A 17,146-nucleotide genomic window follows, 5' to 3' on the forward strand; every position below is an offset into this window, starting at 1 on the left:
CAACTGAGATGCTCCGCCATGCAAATATGTTCATCGCCAATTCCAAACTTGGGCCAAAAGTATACTATGATACAACCAAATGGTATACTGCATACTCTCATCTAAGGCTTTGCGCATGTATTCATCTCAATCCACATGTGTTGAAGTGGATTGGAGTGGAATTAAACTAAATTTTATTCCACTCCAACATATGTAGATTGAGGTGAATACTCATACATCCAAACAAGGACTAATGGGAGGATACATTACAGTGCCTCATGGCTGAAAATATGCAACAACTTGGGTGCATAGCAAGTACTTGTTTGGATTGTGTTATTTTGACCATACATATATGTATCTCATAGTTAGCGTGGCAAACTGATTGAGGATGCAAATTCTTTCTCTAGACTGTAGCCGCGAGAGGTCTCTTGATCACAAGGCAAACGGGTAGCATTCCCAAGATCGAGCTGTGCATGGGAGTTTCTAGCATGTGATGGGCACAGCAAATGCTCAGCCTCACCATTATTTCCTGGTGAATGGTGTCTTTTTCTTCTAAGCCTCCCTGTCCTTAGGAGCTGCAATTTCATCTCCACTTCTTTCATAGTTGGTCTCTCTACTCCTTTGGTCCTCAAGCATGCTTGTGCGAGTAAGGCGATATCATCAATTTCTCCTTGGTCTGCCTCTTCCACAACCTGTTGATCTATTATTTCCATAAGGACTCCTCCTTGAAGTGCTTCAATGAAGTAATGAGCCAAGCTTTCTTTCACACCGGAATCACTAATAAAAACTGGTTTCTTTCTTGTCAGAAGCTCCACAATAATCACACCAAAACTATATACGTCACTCTTCTCAGTTAGCCGACCAGTATTGTAATATTCTGGATCTAGGTAGCCAAATGTGCCTTGAACAATTGTCACCACATGAGTCTCGTCGATTGAAACAGATCTTGAAGCACCAAAATCAGAAACCTTCGTGGTGAAGGTGGCATCCAAGAGTATATTGGATGACTTCACGTCTCTATGAAAAATTGGAATTGCAGCAGCTGAGTGTAGATAAGCAAGCGCCCCTGATGATTCTACCGCAATCCTAGTGCGATCATCCCATGACAGCAAACATTTACCATCGACATTAGTGTGAAGAAGGTTGTATAATGTGCCACTAGGTATGAACTCATACACGAGCAAGGGCACCTCAGTTTCCAAGCAACAACCAAAAAGTTTCACCACATTCCGGTGGATGATTTGAGACAATATTGCAACCTCATTGATAAACTGATCTATCTCGGTTTGCTCCACAATTTTAGACCTTTTAATGGCTACCACATTTTGATCGGATAGAATACCTTTATAGACAGTTCCATGTCCTCCACGGCCAAGGACACGAGTAGCATCAAAATAGTTGGTGGCTTTCTCTAGTTCCTCTAAGGAGAATATCTTTGTTTTGTTTGGGGTGCTCTCATCAAATACTAGTTGCTCCAACAGCAGACCTTGATTTTTCTTGAAGTATGCTCTTCGGATTCTCTTATGCGTGCCTTGCTTCCATTTTCTAGCTATTAAAATGGCGCAGAACACAAAAATTATGGAGCCAAGACCACATCCAATTCCAATTGTAACACCTGTGTTGCACATCCATTAATGTCATGAATTCCACAACAAGATCATTCTACTTTTTACCAACAAGATTATTGCATTTTTATAAATGAGATGTGGATATGTGGGGTATGACTCACCTAAAATAAGACTGTGTTGCTTAGCTGATGTGACACAGTTCCTTTTTGTTGGTTCAAACACTTTACCATGAGGACAAGTTGTGCAATAATACCCTCCAAGAGTATTATGACATACTCCATTGCAATCATTTGGCTCTAAACACTCATTAATGTCTGCAAATAAACTGGAATCAAGTGAGCCATCATCAAGTTCTTTAAAATATTGAAGCTTGTAAGGTTCATTTAGTTTTTCAGTATGTCATGAAATTCTCAAGAAGCTCAAGTGTTCCAAAATATTCCTTTTTCACACACGCACACATACACACAAACACACAAAGAGTGAGAGAGAGACCTGTACAACCATCTGGGCTTTTGACATATGGATTCCCATCAAAGCCTTGCGAGCACTCGCAACGGTACCCTAGGTATAGCGTCCCATGGGTGACATTAACGCATTCACTGTGGGGGCTGACACACGCATAAGTTCCATTCCTTTGCAAGGCTGTTGCGCAGGTTAGGTTGGAAACAGCCCACCTCATCTTGATATCAAATTCTTGGGTGAATTCAATAAAACTCCTCACGTATTCGCTTGATATCCTGTAATCAAAGTCGCCATTGGAGGTATGAACTACCACCACCTGGTCATCGCTGCTGCTTGAATCATTAAGCATGCTGGTAACACCCAGGTATCCATCATTCACTGACAATTTGGTCACCATAAATCTTGTGCCATCTCCTCGGTCAAGAACAACTGTCTTATTCGACACGCAACTAAGTTGAAATTTCGGTTGTGCACAACAATGTTCTTCTAACCCAAAAGGGAAAGGGATGGACATGTTTCCACATGACCTCTTGCAATTTCCTTTAGGAATGGGGTCGTAACCTGCTCCAAAAATGAGAGGGGAGAACTATTGAGCATATGTGTAAATAAAAGAAGAAAGAAGTTATACACCATAGCTCGATGGTTATTGAGCATAAGCAAGAAGAGACATGTTTCAAACATTAAGGCTCTGTTTGGCACAACTTCAAACGGTTCTGGCTCCTTGCTACTGCGTGGAGGAGCCAGAGCTAGTGAAGCTCAAAATAATGGCTTCACTGGCTCCTAATTCATTTCGGGAGCACAGAGAAAAATAACTCCTCATTACGGTTCATAGAGGAGCTAGAGCCAAAGTTGCCCGGAACTCTACCAATTAGGACTTAATATTTTCCAAATTCTCATGTGCAACTATAATAATATGAAGCTCTAGTTGTTTCATTGAACTAATTAATTAGGAGTTGGGCAGTGTCACGAACCTTCGATGCAGCCATCCAAAATGTAGGGATTGCCACTTACACGAGGATTGCAGTAACAGAAGTAGCCGCCCCACTCTCCCGTCTGGCATAAGCTGCCAGGGCTACATGCAAAGGTTTCCTTATTCGCAGATGCGATTTCACAACTTGGTTGGTCCGTTGCGAAAATCTCCAAGCTTGTATGCACACTTTGGTTTATCCAGCTCGAGTAAAGGTCGCTTGTGTTGAATACATAATTACCATCAGTTAAGAAAACCTTTGCAGTGGAGGAAGCAGCATCTGGTTGTGCTCGGACGCCATCCCTACTTGACAGCGTGAACCGAAAGCCTCGGAGGTACTCTGGCAAGGCGATGCTGCAGCAACCGAACCCATTGCAATTATTTTCGGGCTCCATACGGACCATACCCATGGCCATGGTCGCCCTGTTGCCCGGGCAGGAACTCGAGCAAGAACCAATGGTCAGGTTCGTCCCAGTATCGAATAGGACGACGTCGACGTCGCAACCAACAAGGTACATGCGGGTGTCAGAGTCTATGACGAAGCCCTTGGCGGGCGACTCCCAGGACCCCGTGGAGTTGTAAGTACTCGTACCTGGCGTGACGGTGATATTGAAGCCGATCGAGGCGTAGGCGAAGTAGTGATCTGTCCCGTCCGTGCCAAGCATCTGGGTGCTGCTGTTGGCCCAGAAGAGCCTGGGAGGCTGGGTGGTGGTGTCGCAGGTGAGCTCGAAACCCTGCCGGAAGCAGCCGGGCTCGGTCCCGAACGGGTAGAGGAACTCGGCGTCGCCGCAGCGGGTGGGGCAGTGAGCCAGGGAGTCAGCTGAAGGGACAGACAAGATCCCTCTCCCTCCGCCTCCGGGGGCGCCGCCGGCGCCGGCGAATCCAGAATCCCGCCCGGACGCTCGCGGCACGCTGCTTCCCAATAAGCACGTTAGCAGGAGCTGCGTGCCGATGAGTATTGCCGTGACGACCGAGCTCATCCTTGCGTCGTCGCTGTGTTTCTTGCTGTTTAGAGTTCGATGCTAGCTAGTGTGCATGTAGCAGACCAAATGCACGCCCCGTTGATCAAACGTTACCTGAAGGCTGAAGTGGTCATATGGTTGCTACGGCCGTTCCCGGGGCGACGACGACGACTGACGAGTAGTCGTCCCACTTGCCGCTTTAATTTGTTGTTTAAGTTAGCGATCGTGACACTAACGTGCAGAGCCAGCTTTTTGAAGCTTTTTGAATTGCCATATGACTCTGGTCGCCGGTAAAAAAAAAAGGTGCTCAGTTTTTTGAAGCTTACCGGTATAGGTCAATGTCTGCAATGCTATTGCGGTCAATAATAATCTAAGGCTCTAAGCTAGACTTCATGAGTTGAATAGCAAGTGTGGATGTAGACTCCCGTGCATCCATGACTCTTGACTCAAGAGGGAAGAAGGTGAATTGGGTCACTGAAAACGCATTAAGGTTCTGTTTCACATGGCTTCACCAACAGTTTCACGAGCTGTTGTGAGCTATTTTGTGTCAAACACTCTTTTTCAAAACAGCTTCATGGGTGAAGCTTCTTTTTTACGCTCTAACAAAGCAACGGAGAGAGGTGAAACTGAAAAAAGTAGCTTTCATAGCTCTCCTCCTCATTTCCCTCTCTTAGACATGCATAAAGCTGTTGGTAAAACTGTTTTGCCAAACAGTTTTTCCAAAACAGCTCAGCTTCACCGAGAAAATTGCTCGTGAAGCTGTTTTCCAACTTCAATAATAAAGTTGAGCTGTGCTAAAAAAAACGGGGCCTATGCTAGAGGGAAACAAGAGGGCAGCAACTTGACCTATACGGCTATACCTGTTGGTGGATACGTTTTACTCGTTTTCAAACCCTTACATGTTTTATTCGGATAGAATATGGATAATTTTCTATCTAATAGAAATGGGTAGGGTAGGGTATGGACAAATGGCGGACCCAAGGCCCGACAACCAGTAGCGGAGCATGGAGAGGAAACAAGAGGGGCTAAGAAAATTTGAATGACAATTATACTAGCTAGCCGCAATATATTACTGGCTCTCCTATCATTTCTTTTATTCTTCATACAGCCTAGGTTTCCTACTTTTGATTTGTAGCTTTATAGAATAGCTTTTTTTACCAAGGTTCAAAAAGGCGCTAGGTGGTATCTAGGCGGTGACCCACCGCCTAGAACCTAAGTGAGCCTAGGCGTTTTAAGGCGTTTTTCTAGGTGCTTTAATTTTTATATACATACATATATATTACCTTAAATTACACTGAGTAAAAGAAGGAATAAGAGACCTATAAACCTAAAGTTGGAAGAAAGGCCATCAAATAAGCCTAGTCCACCTTATCCATCCACCATCCTCCTCTTAGCCGCACGAACCAGAGTCCTTATTCTGCTTTCTCCGCCCCCCTTCCCTGCTCTGTCCTCCCTGCTTTCGTCCCCGGCGACGCTGGCCTCCTCCCTCCTTTTCTGGTGACGCGCGCTTCCTCCCTCCTTCTCCGACGCCACCCACTCCTCTTGGCTGCACCTACCGTCTTCGCGGCGGCGCGGTCGCCGAACGTCGACACCTGCCCTCGCTCACAACTGCGCCCACAGCTCGCCTTCCTCCTAGCTGTGCCCTAGCCTCTACTCATCCCCTGCTACCTCTCTTGTCCATGTCGGCGGCCCGCCCTCGTCCCGGCCGCTCCTATCCTCCACCTACCCCTTAGGCGAGGCGGCACCCCTCTGCCTGGAGCATAAGCATGCCTAGGCGAGCGCCTAGTAGCGCCTTTTTGAACACTGCTTTTACATAGCAACATGATGAGAAAAGTACTACATGCAGTGACAAATAGGGAAGGAAGGGGGCAAGAGCCCAGGTTCGCCTCCAAGAGGCTCCGCCATGGCCCGCGACCCTAGGCACCCGCCCAGGCTCCGTCGTCGGCACATGCTTAGCCCTTCATCACAGCACCCTTAGTCGGAAGCTTCAAAATCACATGACCTAATCAATGTATTAAGTCTCGCCCGGGCTTCATTTTAGTTATGGGTCCGCTACTAACATGGAGAGTAAATTATCTATGGGTAAGTCTTTAGCTCAATTAATTATCTATTAATAGAAACGGGTGATTAGATAATACAAATCATTTTAGTTTCATGTTTCTAATGTGGGACCCACATGTTGATCATACTTTATTGTCTGAACGTAGGACTTTTAGTTTTAGGGTCTATCTTTTGACGTGGGTCGACATATATATCTAACCAAACTAATCTGCACGATCCTGTAGAGGTGCGAATCCCTCCAGTTTCATAAAAAAAAACTATTCACGAAATAGACACCCGTTATAACGAGTTACCTCCAATTAACCCGTTTGGATTGTGGTATTTCTAAAGGAAAAATATGATAATAAAGATTCCTCTATTTTATATTGTTGTATTGTATGCGTTGTTCATGGTGTTTGCAACGTAGGACTAAACTTATCCTTCCCTCCAGAAAGTTTCCCTCGCCTATGCATTTTGGAGAAAAAACATCCAGACCTAAGCTAAAGGAAAATTTCCAGTGATGTGACACATTGCTGTCTCACTTGTGTGAGGTAGTCAACTACCCAAGCTAATCTCATGCTACCAAGTTTACCGAAAAAGTGACATCACTAGTCAAAACAAAAATGAGATTCTTCTATTATCTCATTCCTGCATTCCAAACGCTTCCTATAAAATTCCGTCTTTTTTATTCCTCTTTTACCATATCATTTTTTTCCTATTTCTGTATTTTCTCTCCCCCTATGTTTTCTATTCCTCCGTCCCAAACAGCCTCTTAAATTGTGAGCGCAGGATGCTTGGGCCCAGTGTTTTGACGTGGGGTTCAGGGTCCTTATTTTAGTCATCTCTAACTAATTTCAGTTATTTTTATGAAAAATTTAAGGTGTAAATGTGATGTTTAAAATTTTAACACAGAGCTAACTACGGTTGACGGTGGATCACTGACCTGAGTTAATCCTTTCCCCTTGTATTCAACTTTTGTGTTCTTTCGGGGTTTTTTTTTAAATAATAATACAGTACCGGTGTGATATTTATGTATCACCGTTTTTTGACCTGTTCGTCCAAAATGACTAGGGTGAGAGGATGCCTCTCTGATGAACTACCTTTTCACTTTGGTGGCAAGAGGATATGCCTCTACGTGCAGCGTATGACAGCAGTCGTATACCGATTAGAGTGCAAAACTTCAAGTTGGCACATCACAGAAGATCGATTGCATAACCCCACGGATTAGATGAGAGCGCGAAAAGTAGATTGCATGATTCGTCAAAGGTTCAGATCGATTTGCATAATAAATTAAACAAGGTTATGTTGTTTTGAGACCGACTAGACCCATCCAAAGCTGATTGGCAACAATTGAGCCCCAAATTTTGCCCCGTGCTGGGCCAAAAGGAAACGGAAAGCCCGGTACAAACAATGGGCCATTGCCAGAGCCAACTAAATTTGTTTTTGCTTCGGTTGGGGTGCGCCAGGCCCAGCCTTCAGTGCAACGGCTGGACGACGCTCGAGGGCCCCAGTGGCAAGCCACCGTAATGGACCCTCCCCCACAAAAAATAAATTTAATATCGAAGTGGGCTTATGGCCCACATATCAGATATTAAACTGATAAGAACAGATACTACACTTGATCTTAGCCAAAAGGCCGAGAAAGGTATGAGTTCATATGGTGGCCTGCCCCTTCTTTTATAGCTCCGTCCCTCCATGCTTCGTCCTGGCTAGGAGATGTGGTACTAAACGCTTGCCTCTGCAACAAACGCAACCGGCTGCGGGCGGGCGCGGGCAACCTGAGCGAAGAAAGCGAAGCTAGGCCGTGTTCTAGTACTGGGCTTCCCGTCGCGTGCGTCCGGCCCATTGGGAGCCTGTTAACTTGTATAGTACAGAAGAGTCACAGTCACAGACACCGGGCGGGAGGCGCATCCACTCGCCACCGCACGCGGCCGGCCGGCGGGGAGGCTGCTTCCGGAATCCGGAGCTCTCCCAAGCGCCCGCGGAGGAGGACCGGTTTCACTCTCCTCCTAGTGCTTCTGTTCCTCTCGCCGCTCACGTCAGCTGGTAGCCTGGTACGAACAGTCGCTGCGCCCGTGAGTCCTCGAGATATCAGCGGAGGGAAGTGTTTTTCTTTTCCCCAAGATTTGGCGTGTGGTACTAGATATTCTCGTTGCCTTTGAATGGATCCTTGGTGGCCGTCGTGTACTCGTGTATTTGGTCGCTCCAATTGTGTTTGCTGTGTAGATTTAGGGGGTATTTTTCTACCGGAAAATTTTAGTGCATGTCCCATCGGATATTTGGACACATGCATGAAGTATTAAATATAAACAAAAAAAAATAACTAATTGCACAGATTGTGGCTAATTTACGAGACGAATTTTTTAAGCCTAATTAGTCCATGATTTGACAATGTTGTGCTACAGTAATATATGTGCTAATAGTGGATTAATTAGGCTTAATAAATTCGTCTCGTAAATTAGTCTCCATCTGTGTAATTAGTTTTATAATTAACTCATATTTAGTTCTCCTAAATAGCATCCGAACGTCCGATGTGATATAGACTAAAATTTAGTCCAGGAAACCAAACACCCCCTTAGTTAGTCTTGGTCTCTTGGAGGTAGAAGTTTAAACTATTATCAAAGGAGGGAAGGCAGTCGCGCTTTTGCGAAGTTTCATAAATCATAGTAACGCGCAGGGACGGTTTTGGAAAGGAGCTGTTAGATGAGCTATGACCATATCCGGTGGAAGCTGTTTACTGTTACAAGCTTTGTTATAGTATACTGTATCACTGCTAATGTACTATCCTCTTAATGAAATACGGGTGAATGGACATATGTGAACAACAATTGACTTATGTGGCATAACTTATTGGCTCTCGGCCTGATTACATATCGGCTCCCCATTTGTCGATTAATCCAATACCGGCTTCATAAGAGCCGGCAATGTGTTATTTTTGCAAATTTCTGTAACTAGCACCTATATTTGCACTATCATCTATTTAAGACGATATTATTTTAAAAGAATCGTAAGAATGTATTAATTTGTGAGAACTGCTCGAGTGCTCAATACGTAAATACGTGATCCACATGTGGGTGTCGCCTAGACCTCCTGTTCTATGTGCATCATTCGCGATATGGTCTTCAAAGCTGACCCGGGGTCATTCTTATCTATAGATCTGAAAACGCAGGTAGAGACCCTCTAATTAAGAGACATAATCGAGACAAGTTGGCATTTTTACTATTGGAAGAATAGAAATGCTACACACAGTTTCGTAAGGGAAGCCTAAACTTGGTGCGTTCAATTTACACGCCATTGGGTGCCCCCATGTATCACAGTAAAGCCATTACAAAAGGATTATAGCATAGAGATAAACAACGAATAAGGTGGCAAAACGACCAAAACGAAAATGATCGTTAAAAACAAGTCACTTCTACAAACTGGGAGACTAGTGAAGTCGTCATGCTAGCATAACATGTTACTTCTCAAGTCGAGCTAAGGTACCTAAAATAACCTCACGCAGCGGCTTCAACCTTCTGGGACTTGTTAGAATTCTTCTCTGATTCGGGGTTTCTATCTCGCTTCCTGTTGAAATGTTTTCCTCCTCTCTGGTTCTTTAAAGCCCTAGAAAATCAAGAAAAAGTATAATTAAGCCATGTTATATTCCACAGAAAGGTTAAGACAACTCTTGTTGAAGATGGTGTACGGCCCTATATAAGAGCAGAAACCCAAGGGCTTTCACTTGAAAGTGGCGCCCCTAGTTTTACATGAACATACCTGTAATTTTAACAAACAAAACTGTAATTTCAAGGAAGTTGAGCCTCAGCTGGCTGAGGCCTGAAGGTGTAGATGTACACCCAAACCAACCAGGTTTCAATTCCAAGTCCTCATAGAGGCAAATTTGGGTGCATGTTTTCTTTTTTACATAAAGCCAACTAGTTCCTCAAAGGTTTAGTTTAAGTGTCCAAGAAAAAAAAAACTGCAACTTACATCAATTATACTGAGTAAATAAGGTGTCTGTGGTGCCAAATTCAACAGTTAGCCCAGTTAATTATATTGAGTAAACAAGGTGTCGTGGTTTAAATGTTTAATTGTGACAGTTAGCCAAGGTATCATTTATGTTAGTGTCAGCTTCCATGAGGAGAATTGCTTAAACATATCATCAAGCGCATGGAGGTTCTTTTGTGAACTTCCTGAGATAATACAGTGCAAACAAGACAGAGAGATAAAACCAAACAGAGTTGACAGAGAACACACTAATACCTTCCCTTGTAGCTTCTACTATCCTTGTACTTTCCTTGAATGCCGCGAATTGTGTTCCAATAATCTTTCTCAGCTTCACCTGCAAAAACAGATAGGTACTGCCTAAGATCTGAAAATATAATTCCTATCTGGTGCATTCAGTAACATTGATGAAAACTGATCCCACCAAGTATACCACCATAAAGTGGAATAACATCCTCTACAGCAAGGATGCTATTCAATACTGTTCATTAATAAGCTATGAGAAGAAAACCAAAGCCAAACAAAAAGAAAAAGAAAAACTTTATCTGCACTAGTAACTATTCCCCCCTCTGGTAAAATAAAAGTGCGTTCCTAGAATGGGTAAAGCCAAATTGATACTGTCAATAATATCTTTATAAATATCAAGACAAGCCACAAGAAAATGATTCTGAATTGTCTGAAAAAAATACTTCTATAGTATCCAAATTTTATTAGACTTACAAAAACAACTGAACAGAAACTGGTGGTCAAAATTTTGCTTTTTGAGCTCCTAAATGGCCACAAGGACACTAATTTGTTACTAGAGCAACAACTTGTAACAGAATAGATTAAATTCAAGATTCAAAAAGTCAAAGTCAATAAAGAACAGCTGCTGCTCTTACCAGTCACAGGCTCCAAAGTAACACTGTGGTCTTTAATTATCAAGCCACCTTCATCAGCAAGTACAGCGGACATGCGGGCCATTTCAGCTGCCTTAGAATCTTCAAAGCGAAGGTATCCTGAATTATCCCCGATGCTGAAGTCCACATACTTCAGGAGGAAACATATTTAAAGAAATATATCATTATCAACAAGTGCTGAAGGTAAATGGGATGCAGAATACATGTCATTACTTGGTATTCAAATATGAGTTTCCATTGAGTAGCATCGTGGCTGTAAATTGTGAGGTTTCCGTAAACGAAATTTCAGAACATTTGCCGGTAAATAACCAATAGATCCTAAAGAAGTTACAGCATTTTGAAAGGCAAAGGAAAGTATATGGAATATCATCAAAGAAAGTTCTAACCGGCACCAATATTTTTTTTCCTCGGATGCCCAGGAGAGATTTGGTAACTGGTGTGCCGGGGGAGGTGATTCCTCAACTGGTACCAAATAACTCAGTTCCCTGGCATGCCTTCCAGTGAAAACGTGCCTACTACCACCACCCCATCTTTCTTTTAAATATGTTCTCTCCATGCCAGAAGAGTCATAATTTTGCATCCACGCAGCCATTAAGCATGTCAGAATTTTCAAGAAAAACAGCCATCCAACTCCCTAAATGGCCTCCAGCCACTACCATGATCAGTAAAACATATCAGCAAGGGCAACAGTGAGGCAGCAGGTAGCACATCTTGTGCTAGTCATCAGGAGCTATTATCTAGCAGCTTGAGGATGACAGTCGCGGAAGAGAAAAGGAATTCAGGAAGGACAAAAGAGAGAGGGAGGAGTTTCAAGCAGCACCAAACTAGAAGACAGGACAAATACAGCAGGTATCTGTCTACGTAATTACTTGCAGAATACCCATGGGGCCATGGGGCCCATTCCAAAAGGCATAGATAGAACAGGAATGAAACAATGGCAAGTAGGGGCACTACAGTTAAGCCCGACTTACAGGGTAGAAAAATAATCTTTGTATATACTTAAAGGCAAGCTATTGGCCAGGTGGCTGACTTCGATGGCACATGGTTAAAAATGTTTTGAAAATGTATGGCATAGGAGAAAACACTTAATTAGAGGCAGAGCACATAAGTGCAAGTTATTCTGGCAAACAATAAATTTGCCCACTAAAGGTCGTATGAGTCATCTAGACACCTTTTCATTCTTAATATCATGATATGCAGCTCTCCTGCATATTCGAGAGAGAGAGAGAGAAAGATAAGGCAAACAAAAGAATTTACCCATGTAATCCATGAACTGAAATTTGAGTCCTCAGCGACACTTGTTGAGCATAGGTGAATTTATAAAAAGTGGTATACTTCCTATCTACATGATAGGCCAGAAAAAGTGAAAAGAAACCCATACCATTTCACTTCAAGACAAAAAATGGAAGTATTACTGTTAAACCAACAAAAGCAAAATCCAGAAAGAGGCATGAATTATCATTACCCGAACAGTTCCAAATTTTTTGAATGCTTCTTTTAGATCCTCCCTTGATATTTGGTTCTTCACATTCACATCGCCAGAAATGTTTTTGGCATCCCTGCTCAATGATTCACTATCACCATGTTTATCACTTTCTACCGGGGCATCACCGATACACTTCTCAGACTCCGCAGCTTCCGCAGTGTTTAGTTCTTTCTCTTTGGTCATGTCATCTGAGGACTTCCCTTGCTTAGTACCATCGCTCTCAACGGTGGACTCTGGCCCCTGGCCTGAGAGTTTTTCCATGGAACTGGAAACCTCTAATTTCGTGGCAGAGTCATTCCCTTCATCTATGTTATCTTGCTGCACCACAGAATCAACCATGGTCTTCTTCAATTTGAAGGCCACAATTAGACCTTTTGGATAGCTGCAACCAAATTTCAAGGACTATAGGAGACAAAAATAATAATAACTGACCAAATAGGCTGTAAGATACAGATACTCACCCTTCATCCTGCTTGTCCTTTCTAGGGCGTGCCTTTTCATATGCTTCTTTTTTGGACTCCTGTTCGGCATCAAACTCCTTCCTTCATAATTCAGGCAAGTAACAGTCAAAATATCAAAGATGTCATTGAGTTAAAATACAAAACATGTAAAGAAGTCAGGACAGGAAATCTGTGTGAATAAAGATATTCACTTAGATTCAAGATAGTTAGAAAAATGGCTAGCCTATCATAATACATTCCAATGGCAATGAAAAGAAAGGAAAGCAAGTTCCCAAAGGCAGGAAGCTAGATCATTTTATGAAGGCATTAATGGGCATCTGTTTTATTTGTACAAATAGAAAAGTGGTTTACTTTGGCCTTATTTCCAGATTTGCCCCTGCAAATACTAAAGCATTGTCCATAATACTTTTTGCTTCCTCTTCTTCAGAAAACTCAACCAAAGCAGTCCCGCAGAAGTGTTTTTTGTTGACAATATTGCGTGGAAGCCTCACGCTGTTTACCTATAAATTTATACCAAAGCACATAAAAATGTTATGTTATTTACCCAAACAAATGCACAATTCCTCTACTTCCATTGCAGATTAACAGTATATAACTTGAAAAGGGCATAATAACTCTTAAAGTCTCCAGATATCTTTCACATCGGAAGCAAACCATACTCATAGTCACATAAAACAGGTTCACCACCTTCGACCCTCGACCCGGGTTCGTCGACCCCGACCCGGGGTCACGGGTTCATTTTCGACCCGAAGTGTAAAAATCTCTCGTGAGTAGCATACCACGTACCGCGACCCCGTACCTTGACCCCATCGACCCAGAAACTTTGTGACTACGACCATACTGCAAAAGAATACTATAGAACAGAAATATGCAGTCAAGGGCCTGAACAGGACACACGGCAGAGCAGAACAGATAATTATATTTGTCTATGCTTAGGCAGTTCGCCATGCTGCTGTTTTTTTATTACATGTTAAAAATCTTGATCTGCCATATTGAACAAATTGAATGAAATATATGCAGTTGGTTATTATATGCATCTTATTTCAATTTCATTCAATCCATTTCCTAACCAACCAGTAGCACACTAACTGAAGTATTTGAATGAAAATAGATAGAACACACCTTCGCATAGTTTGTGAAAAAAGATAGAACACACCTTCGCATAATTAGTGAAAAAAGATTGGATGTCTTCCAGCTTTACATTGTAAGGCAGCGGAGATACAGCAATAGTCCTAGAGTCTACTTGTTCTATGATCTCATCTGGCTTCGAGAGTTCACTAGCTCTACCAATCTTCTTTCCTGCAATTGAAGTACAGTAGAAATGAACCGACTCATATTCATTCCAATCCGCCTCTTAAATCAACTATTCATTGTATAGAACCATGTCCATTGACTTACAATAGAAGTTCATACTAATATCCACTTTCCAGTAAAATATCCGTAAAGCAGAGATCATAATCAAGTGCAAGCCAAGGCAAGGTGTCATCTTAAGACTGCGGCAGTATATACAAATGCTAGCCACAACTTGTTCATAATTCAAGCTCAAGGGATCTACGTTTGTCGATATTTTTAATGGAGAATAGGACGATCTAAAATCTCAACAACATTGAGAAACACAAGATTTACATTAAATCTCTGCTACAAAGCTCAGGTGTTTAGCATGTGACAGAACTAAACCAAACTTCCTGAAAAAAAGTGAGGGAAGGGCAGGAATTGTCTTACCATCCTCCGATACGCGGAGGACTGGAGAACGCCGGAGCACCTCAGCAACCGCAAGCACGATCTCCTCTGGCATAGTCTCGGCCTTCACATCTGCGTCCAGCCCCAGGTGGGACTTCATCCGCGAGAAGGAGCATATCAAGGGCAAGCTCACCACTGCACAGTTGGCAAAAACAACAGAAAATTCAGCCTCAGCTCGCCCACAAAACCAAACAGCAGGGAGATGGAGCAAGCGGGCGAGGGGCGCTACATCCGTCGTCGCTCTGCTCGACCGTCTCCCGCAGGAACTTGTCGCGGGGGAGGTTGCTGTCGCTTAAGTAGAACTCCACCTGGGGCAACCAAATCAGATACGTACTTTTCCGAAGAATCGCACGGGAAAAAGGAAAAAAAAAATGTTGTGCAGCTGGGGCAACAAGGCGGGGTCGCGAACCTGGCGAAGGACTTTCTTCGCCTTGTCCTCGTCGAGCGGCGCGGCGGCGGTGGCGGCCATGGATTGCTGGTCACCGATCGCGATCGAGCTGGACTGCTGGAGACTGGAGAGGAATCGCCGCTGCCCGCTAGGGTTTAATTCGGGTGGTTTTAGGAGCAGCGCCGGCGCGGGTGGAGCGTCGGCGAGGAACTTGCGGCGGCGGATGTTCTCTCCATGAGTCCATGTAGTCTCTACCGGCCCGGCCCACAATCCCAACACGATGGCTTCCAAAACGGCCCGTTTTCTATGGGGCCGGTCTCGAAGGCACTTGGGCTGCGAGAGGCCTCCACGCAAATAATATTGTTTTTTTTCATTCAAGTCAGCAGAGCCGTGACTGCACTGAACAACTGAAGCAGTCGCCATTCGCCGACGGCCCGACGTGGACGTGCCAAACCGGCCTGACCCGTGCGCGTTTCTCCTGCCCGCGTATCCGTGCGATTCGGACCGAGGGTCCGCCCGTCCGGATAGAGATACGGTCTCCCCTTACATGCAGGACCGACCCTCATGCTCGCTCTGCCTCTAACCTCCGAGCCAGTGGTACAGTCATCAGTTATCTTGATTTCTGATAGGAACCGCGTGTGGGGCGCTAGCTCTTTCCCTGAACAGACAGAAACCGGATAGCTTCCGGGATAAGCATGTTCTCCCTGGTGGCATCTCTCTTTGTGACTGCGACTGGTGCCTGCTGCGTGCTCGAGCCGAGCCGAGAGCTGTCATAGTGTCATGCATGCTCCGTTGATTTCAACTTTGTCTGTTTAGGCCCTGCTCGGACGGTGCAAAAACCAACCGGAATTTCACTGTTTATGGTTGAAAGTTATTGTTCATGGCTGATTTCTTCTCACAAATTCATTCAGATTTCTTCAAGCGGAAGTGGTTTCCGGATCAGTCTATTCTTCAAGCTCGCTGTTTGCTCGTGTCTTCTCTTTCATTACTCAACGGTCGTTATCGGCTTAGTGGTACGCCTAACTGTCCCTTTTGTTGACATGATACCGGAATTTGCAGTAGCTTAGTTTTCTATACTTGCCAAGATTGGGCTCATGCACTACTACTAGAGCACAAAAGCATGCATGCATACTTGCTATTAATGGCACACTTGCGTCTCGTGCCAACCTATGCGACGCGAGAAATGTTTGCATTTGTACTAGTGGCACACAGACGCACGCACTTGCGGTTCATGCGACCATTTTAAGGCCTTGTTTAGATCACTTCTAAATTCTTAAGTTTTTTCACTCTCTCTCCATCACATCAATTTTTAGCCGTTTGCATGGAGCATTAAATGTAGGTAAAAAAATAACTAATTACACAGTTTAGTTGGAAATCACGGGATGAATCTTTTGAGCTTAGTTGGTCCACGATTGGACAATATTTACCAAATAAGACGAAAGTGTTACTATTCATCGGTTTGAAATTTTTTACGATCTAAACCTGGCCTAAAACAGCTTTTTTTTATCGGTGTACTCCCTCCGTGAGAAATGTTTTTTTTTTTTTACGGAGGGAGTAAAGAGATGGAGACGGACAGACAGAGCAACAGGTGATGGGGTCACTAGTCGGCAGTCGCTACGCCAACTTGGCCCAGGCGGGCCGGGCAGCGTCGCGAGCGCACAGGCACAGCACCCCAGGGGCCCATGCCCTAGCCGAAGGATCCAGATCTCGCCTGTGATTCGCCCGGCGGGGACTGGGGAGGGCCACCGGCTGACCTGTCACCCCCGTATCCGCAGGGGATAAGCGCGATCGTCCGGGGGGCCAACCGGGACGAGCCAGCTGGCGCGGGGCGACCGCGCACGGGTGATTGGGTAAGGAGACGCTTTGGGCCGCCGGGGCCCGGACGCTGTCACCGTCGCGGTCGCATCGCATCCGGCGCCCCCTCCGACCTCCGTCTCGTGTCGCACAGGCACAGCGGCGTACTGTAACGAGTAACGACGAGCGATACCAACCGCGCCTTTTCCCGTGTAATACGAAAAGGCTTTTTTAATCAGAGAGTAAAAGGGCGTGCAAGTGTGAAGGGTATCTGCGTGCACTTGCAGCGTGTAGGCACAGAACTTGTCACCATGCAAAGGAGCAAAACTTGCTTGTATATTGTATGATTCAATAGTGTTCGATAAGAGAGAATAAATCGAAACCAGCCATAAGACTATCTCCAACAGGGTAGGCAA

The 17,146-nt window shown here is 44.4% G+C and overlaps 2 protein-coding genes and 1 non-coding gene across 4 annotated transcripts; all 3 read right to left on the reverse strand.

Annotated features, from left to right (window-relative positions):
* Positions 1-35: 35 nt before the first annotated feature.
* LOC136477662 (wall-associated receptor kinase 3-like) lies at positions 36-4,021 on the reverse strand. The gene is made up of 4 exons (XM_066475898.1): positions 2,981-4,021; positions 2,040-2,570; positions 1,709-1,861; positions 36-1,594 (listed from the first exon to the last, which is right to left on the reverse strand). Exons 1-4 carry the CDS (start codon positions 3,954-3,956, stop codon positions 345-347), a joined length of 2,910 nt encoding a protein of 969 aa, XP_066331995.1. The 5' UTR covers positions 3,957-4,021; the 3' UTR covers positions 36-344.
* A 3,409-nt stretch (positions 4,022-7,430) lies between these two features.
* Positions 7,431-7,627, reverse strand: LOC136478595 (U2 spliceosomal RNA). The gene has a single exon (XR_010764318.1). It is a non-coding gene; the product is annotated as a U2 spliceosomal RNA (small nuclear RNA).
* Positions 7,628-9,189: 1,562 nt separating this feature from the next.
* LOC136477664 (la protein 1-like) lies at positions 9,190-15,245 on the reverse strand. 2 transcript variants are annotated; one of them, XM_066475899.1, is made up of 10 exons: positions 14,958-15,245; positions 14,778-14,856; positions 14,531-14,683; positions 13,965-14,107; positions 13,160-13,308; positions 12,809-12,889; positions 12,327-12,729; positions 10,844-10,991; positions 10,221-10,299; positions 9,190-9,581 (listed from the first exon to the last, which is right to left on the reverse strand). In XM_066475899.1, the coding sequence occupies exons 1-10, from the start codon at positions 15,015-15,017 to the stop codon at positions 9,473-9,475; spliced, it is 1,404 nt and encodes a 467-aa protein (XP_066331996.1). In that variant the 5' UTR covers positions 15,018-15,245; the 3' UTR covers positions 9,190-9,472. The 2 variants fall into 2 exon arrangements, with proteins under 2 accessions (XP_066331996.1, XP_066331997.1); XM_066475900.1 differs by lacking the exon at positions 14,778-14,856 and having other exon boundaries at positions 14,958-15,244.
* Between the last annotated feature and the right edge of the window lie 1,901 nt (positions 15,246-17,146).

Source organism: Miscanthus floridulus, chromosome 8 (genome assembly GCF_019320115.1).
Source record: "Miscanthus floridulus cultivar M001 chromosome 8, ASM1932011v1, whole genome shotgun sequence".
Taxonomy (NCBI): Eukaryota; Viridiplantae; Streptophyta; class Magnoliopsida; order Poales; family Poaceae; genus Miscanthus; species Miscanthus floridulus.

Excerpts from the sequence above, each read along its gene's own strand:
- LOC136477662 (XM_066475898.1), bottom strand. The coding sequence starts at position 3,956 with ATGAGCTCGGTCGTCACGGCAATACTCATCGGCACGCAGCTCCTGCTA. Across the intron at positions 2,571-2,980 it reads TTTGGATGGCTGCATCGAAG|GTTACGACCCCATTCCTAAA; the intron begins GTTCGTGACACT and ends TTTTTGGAGCAG. Across the intron at positions 1,595-1,708 it reads GCAACACAGTCTTATTTTAG|GTGTTACAATTGGAATTGGA; the intron begins GTGAGTCATACC and ends TGTGCAACACAG.
- LOC136477664 (XM_066475899.1), bottom strand. The coding sequence starts at position 15,017 with ATGGCCGCCACCGCCGCCGCGCCGCTCGACGAGGACAAGGCGAAGAAA. Across the intron at positions 13,309-13,964 it reads TTTTCACTAATTATGCGAAG|GTAAACAGCGTGAGGCTTCC; the intron begins GTGTGTTCTATC and ends ATAAATTTATAG. Across the intron at positions 12,730-12,808 it reads AAGGACAAGCAGGATGAAGG|CTATCCAAAAGGTCTAATTG; the intron begins GTGAGTATCTGT and ends ATTTGGTTGCAG.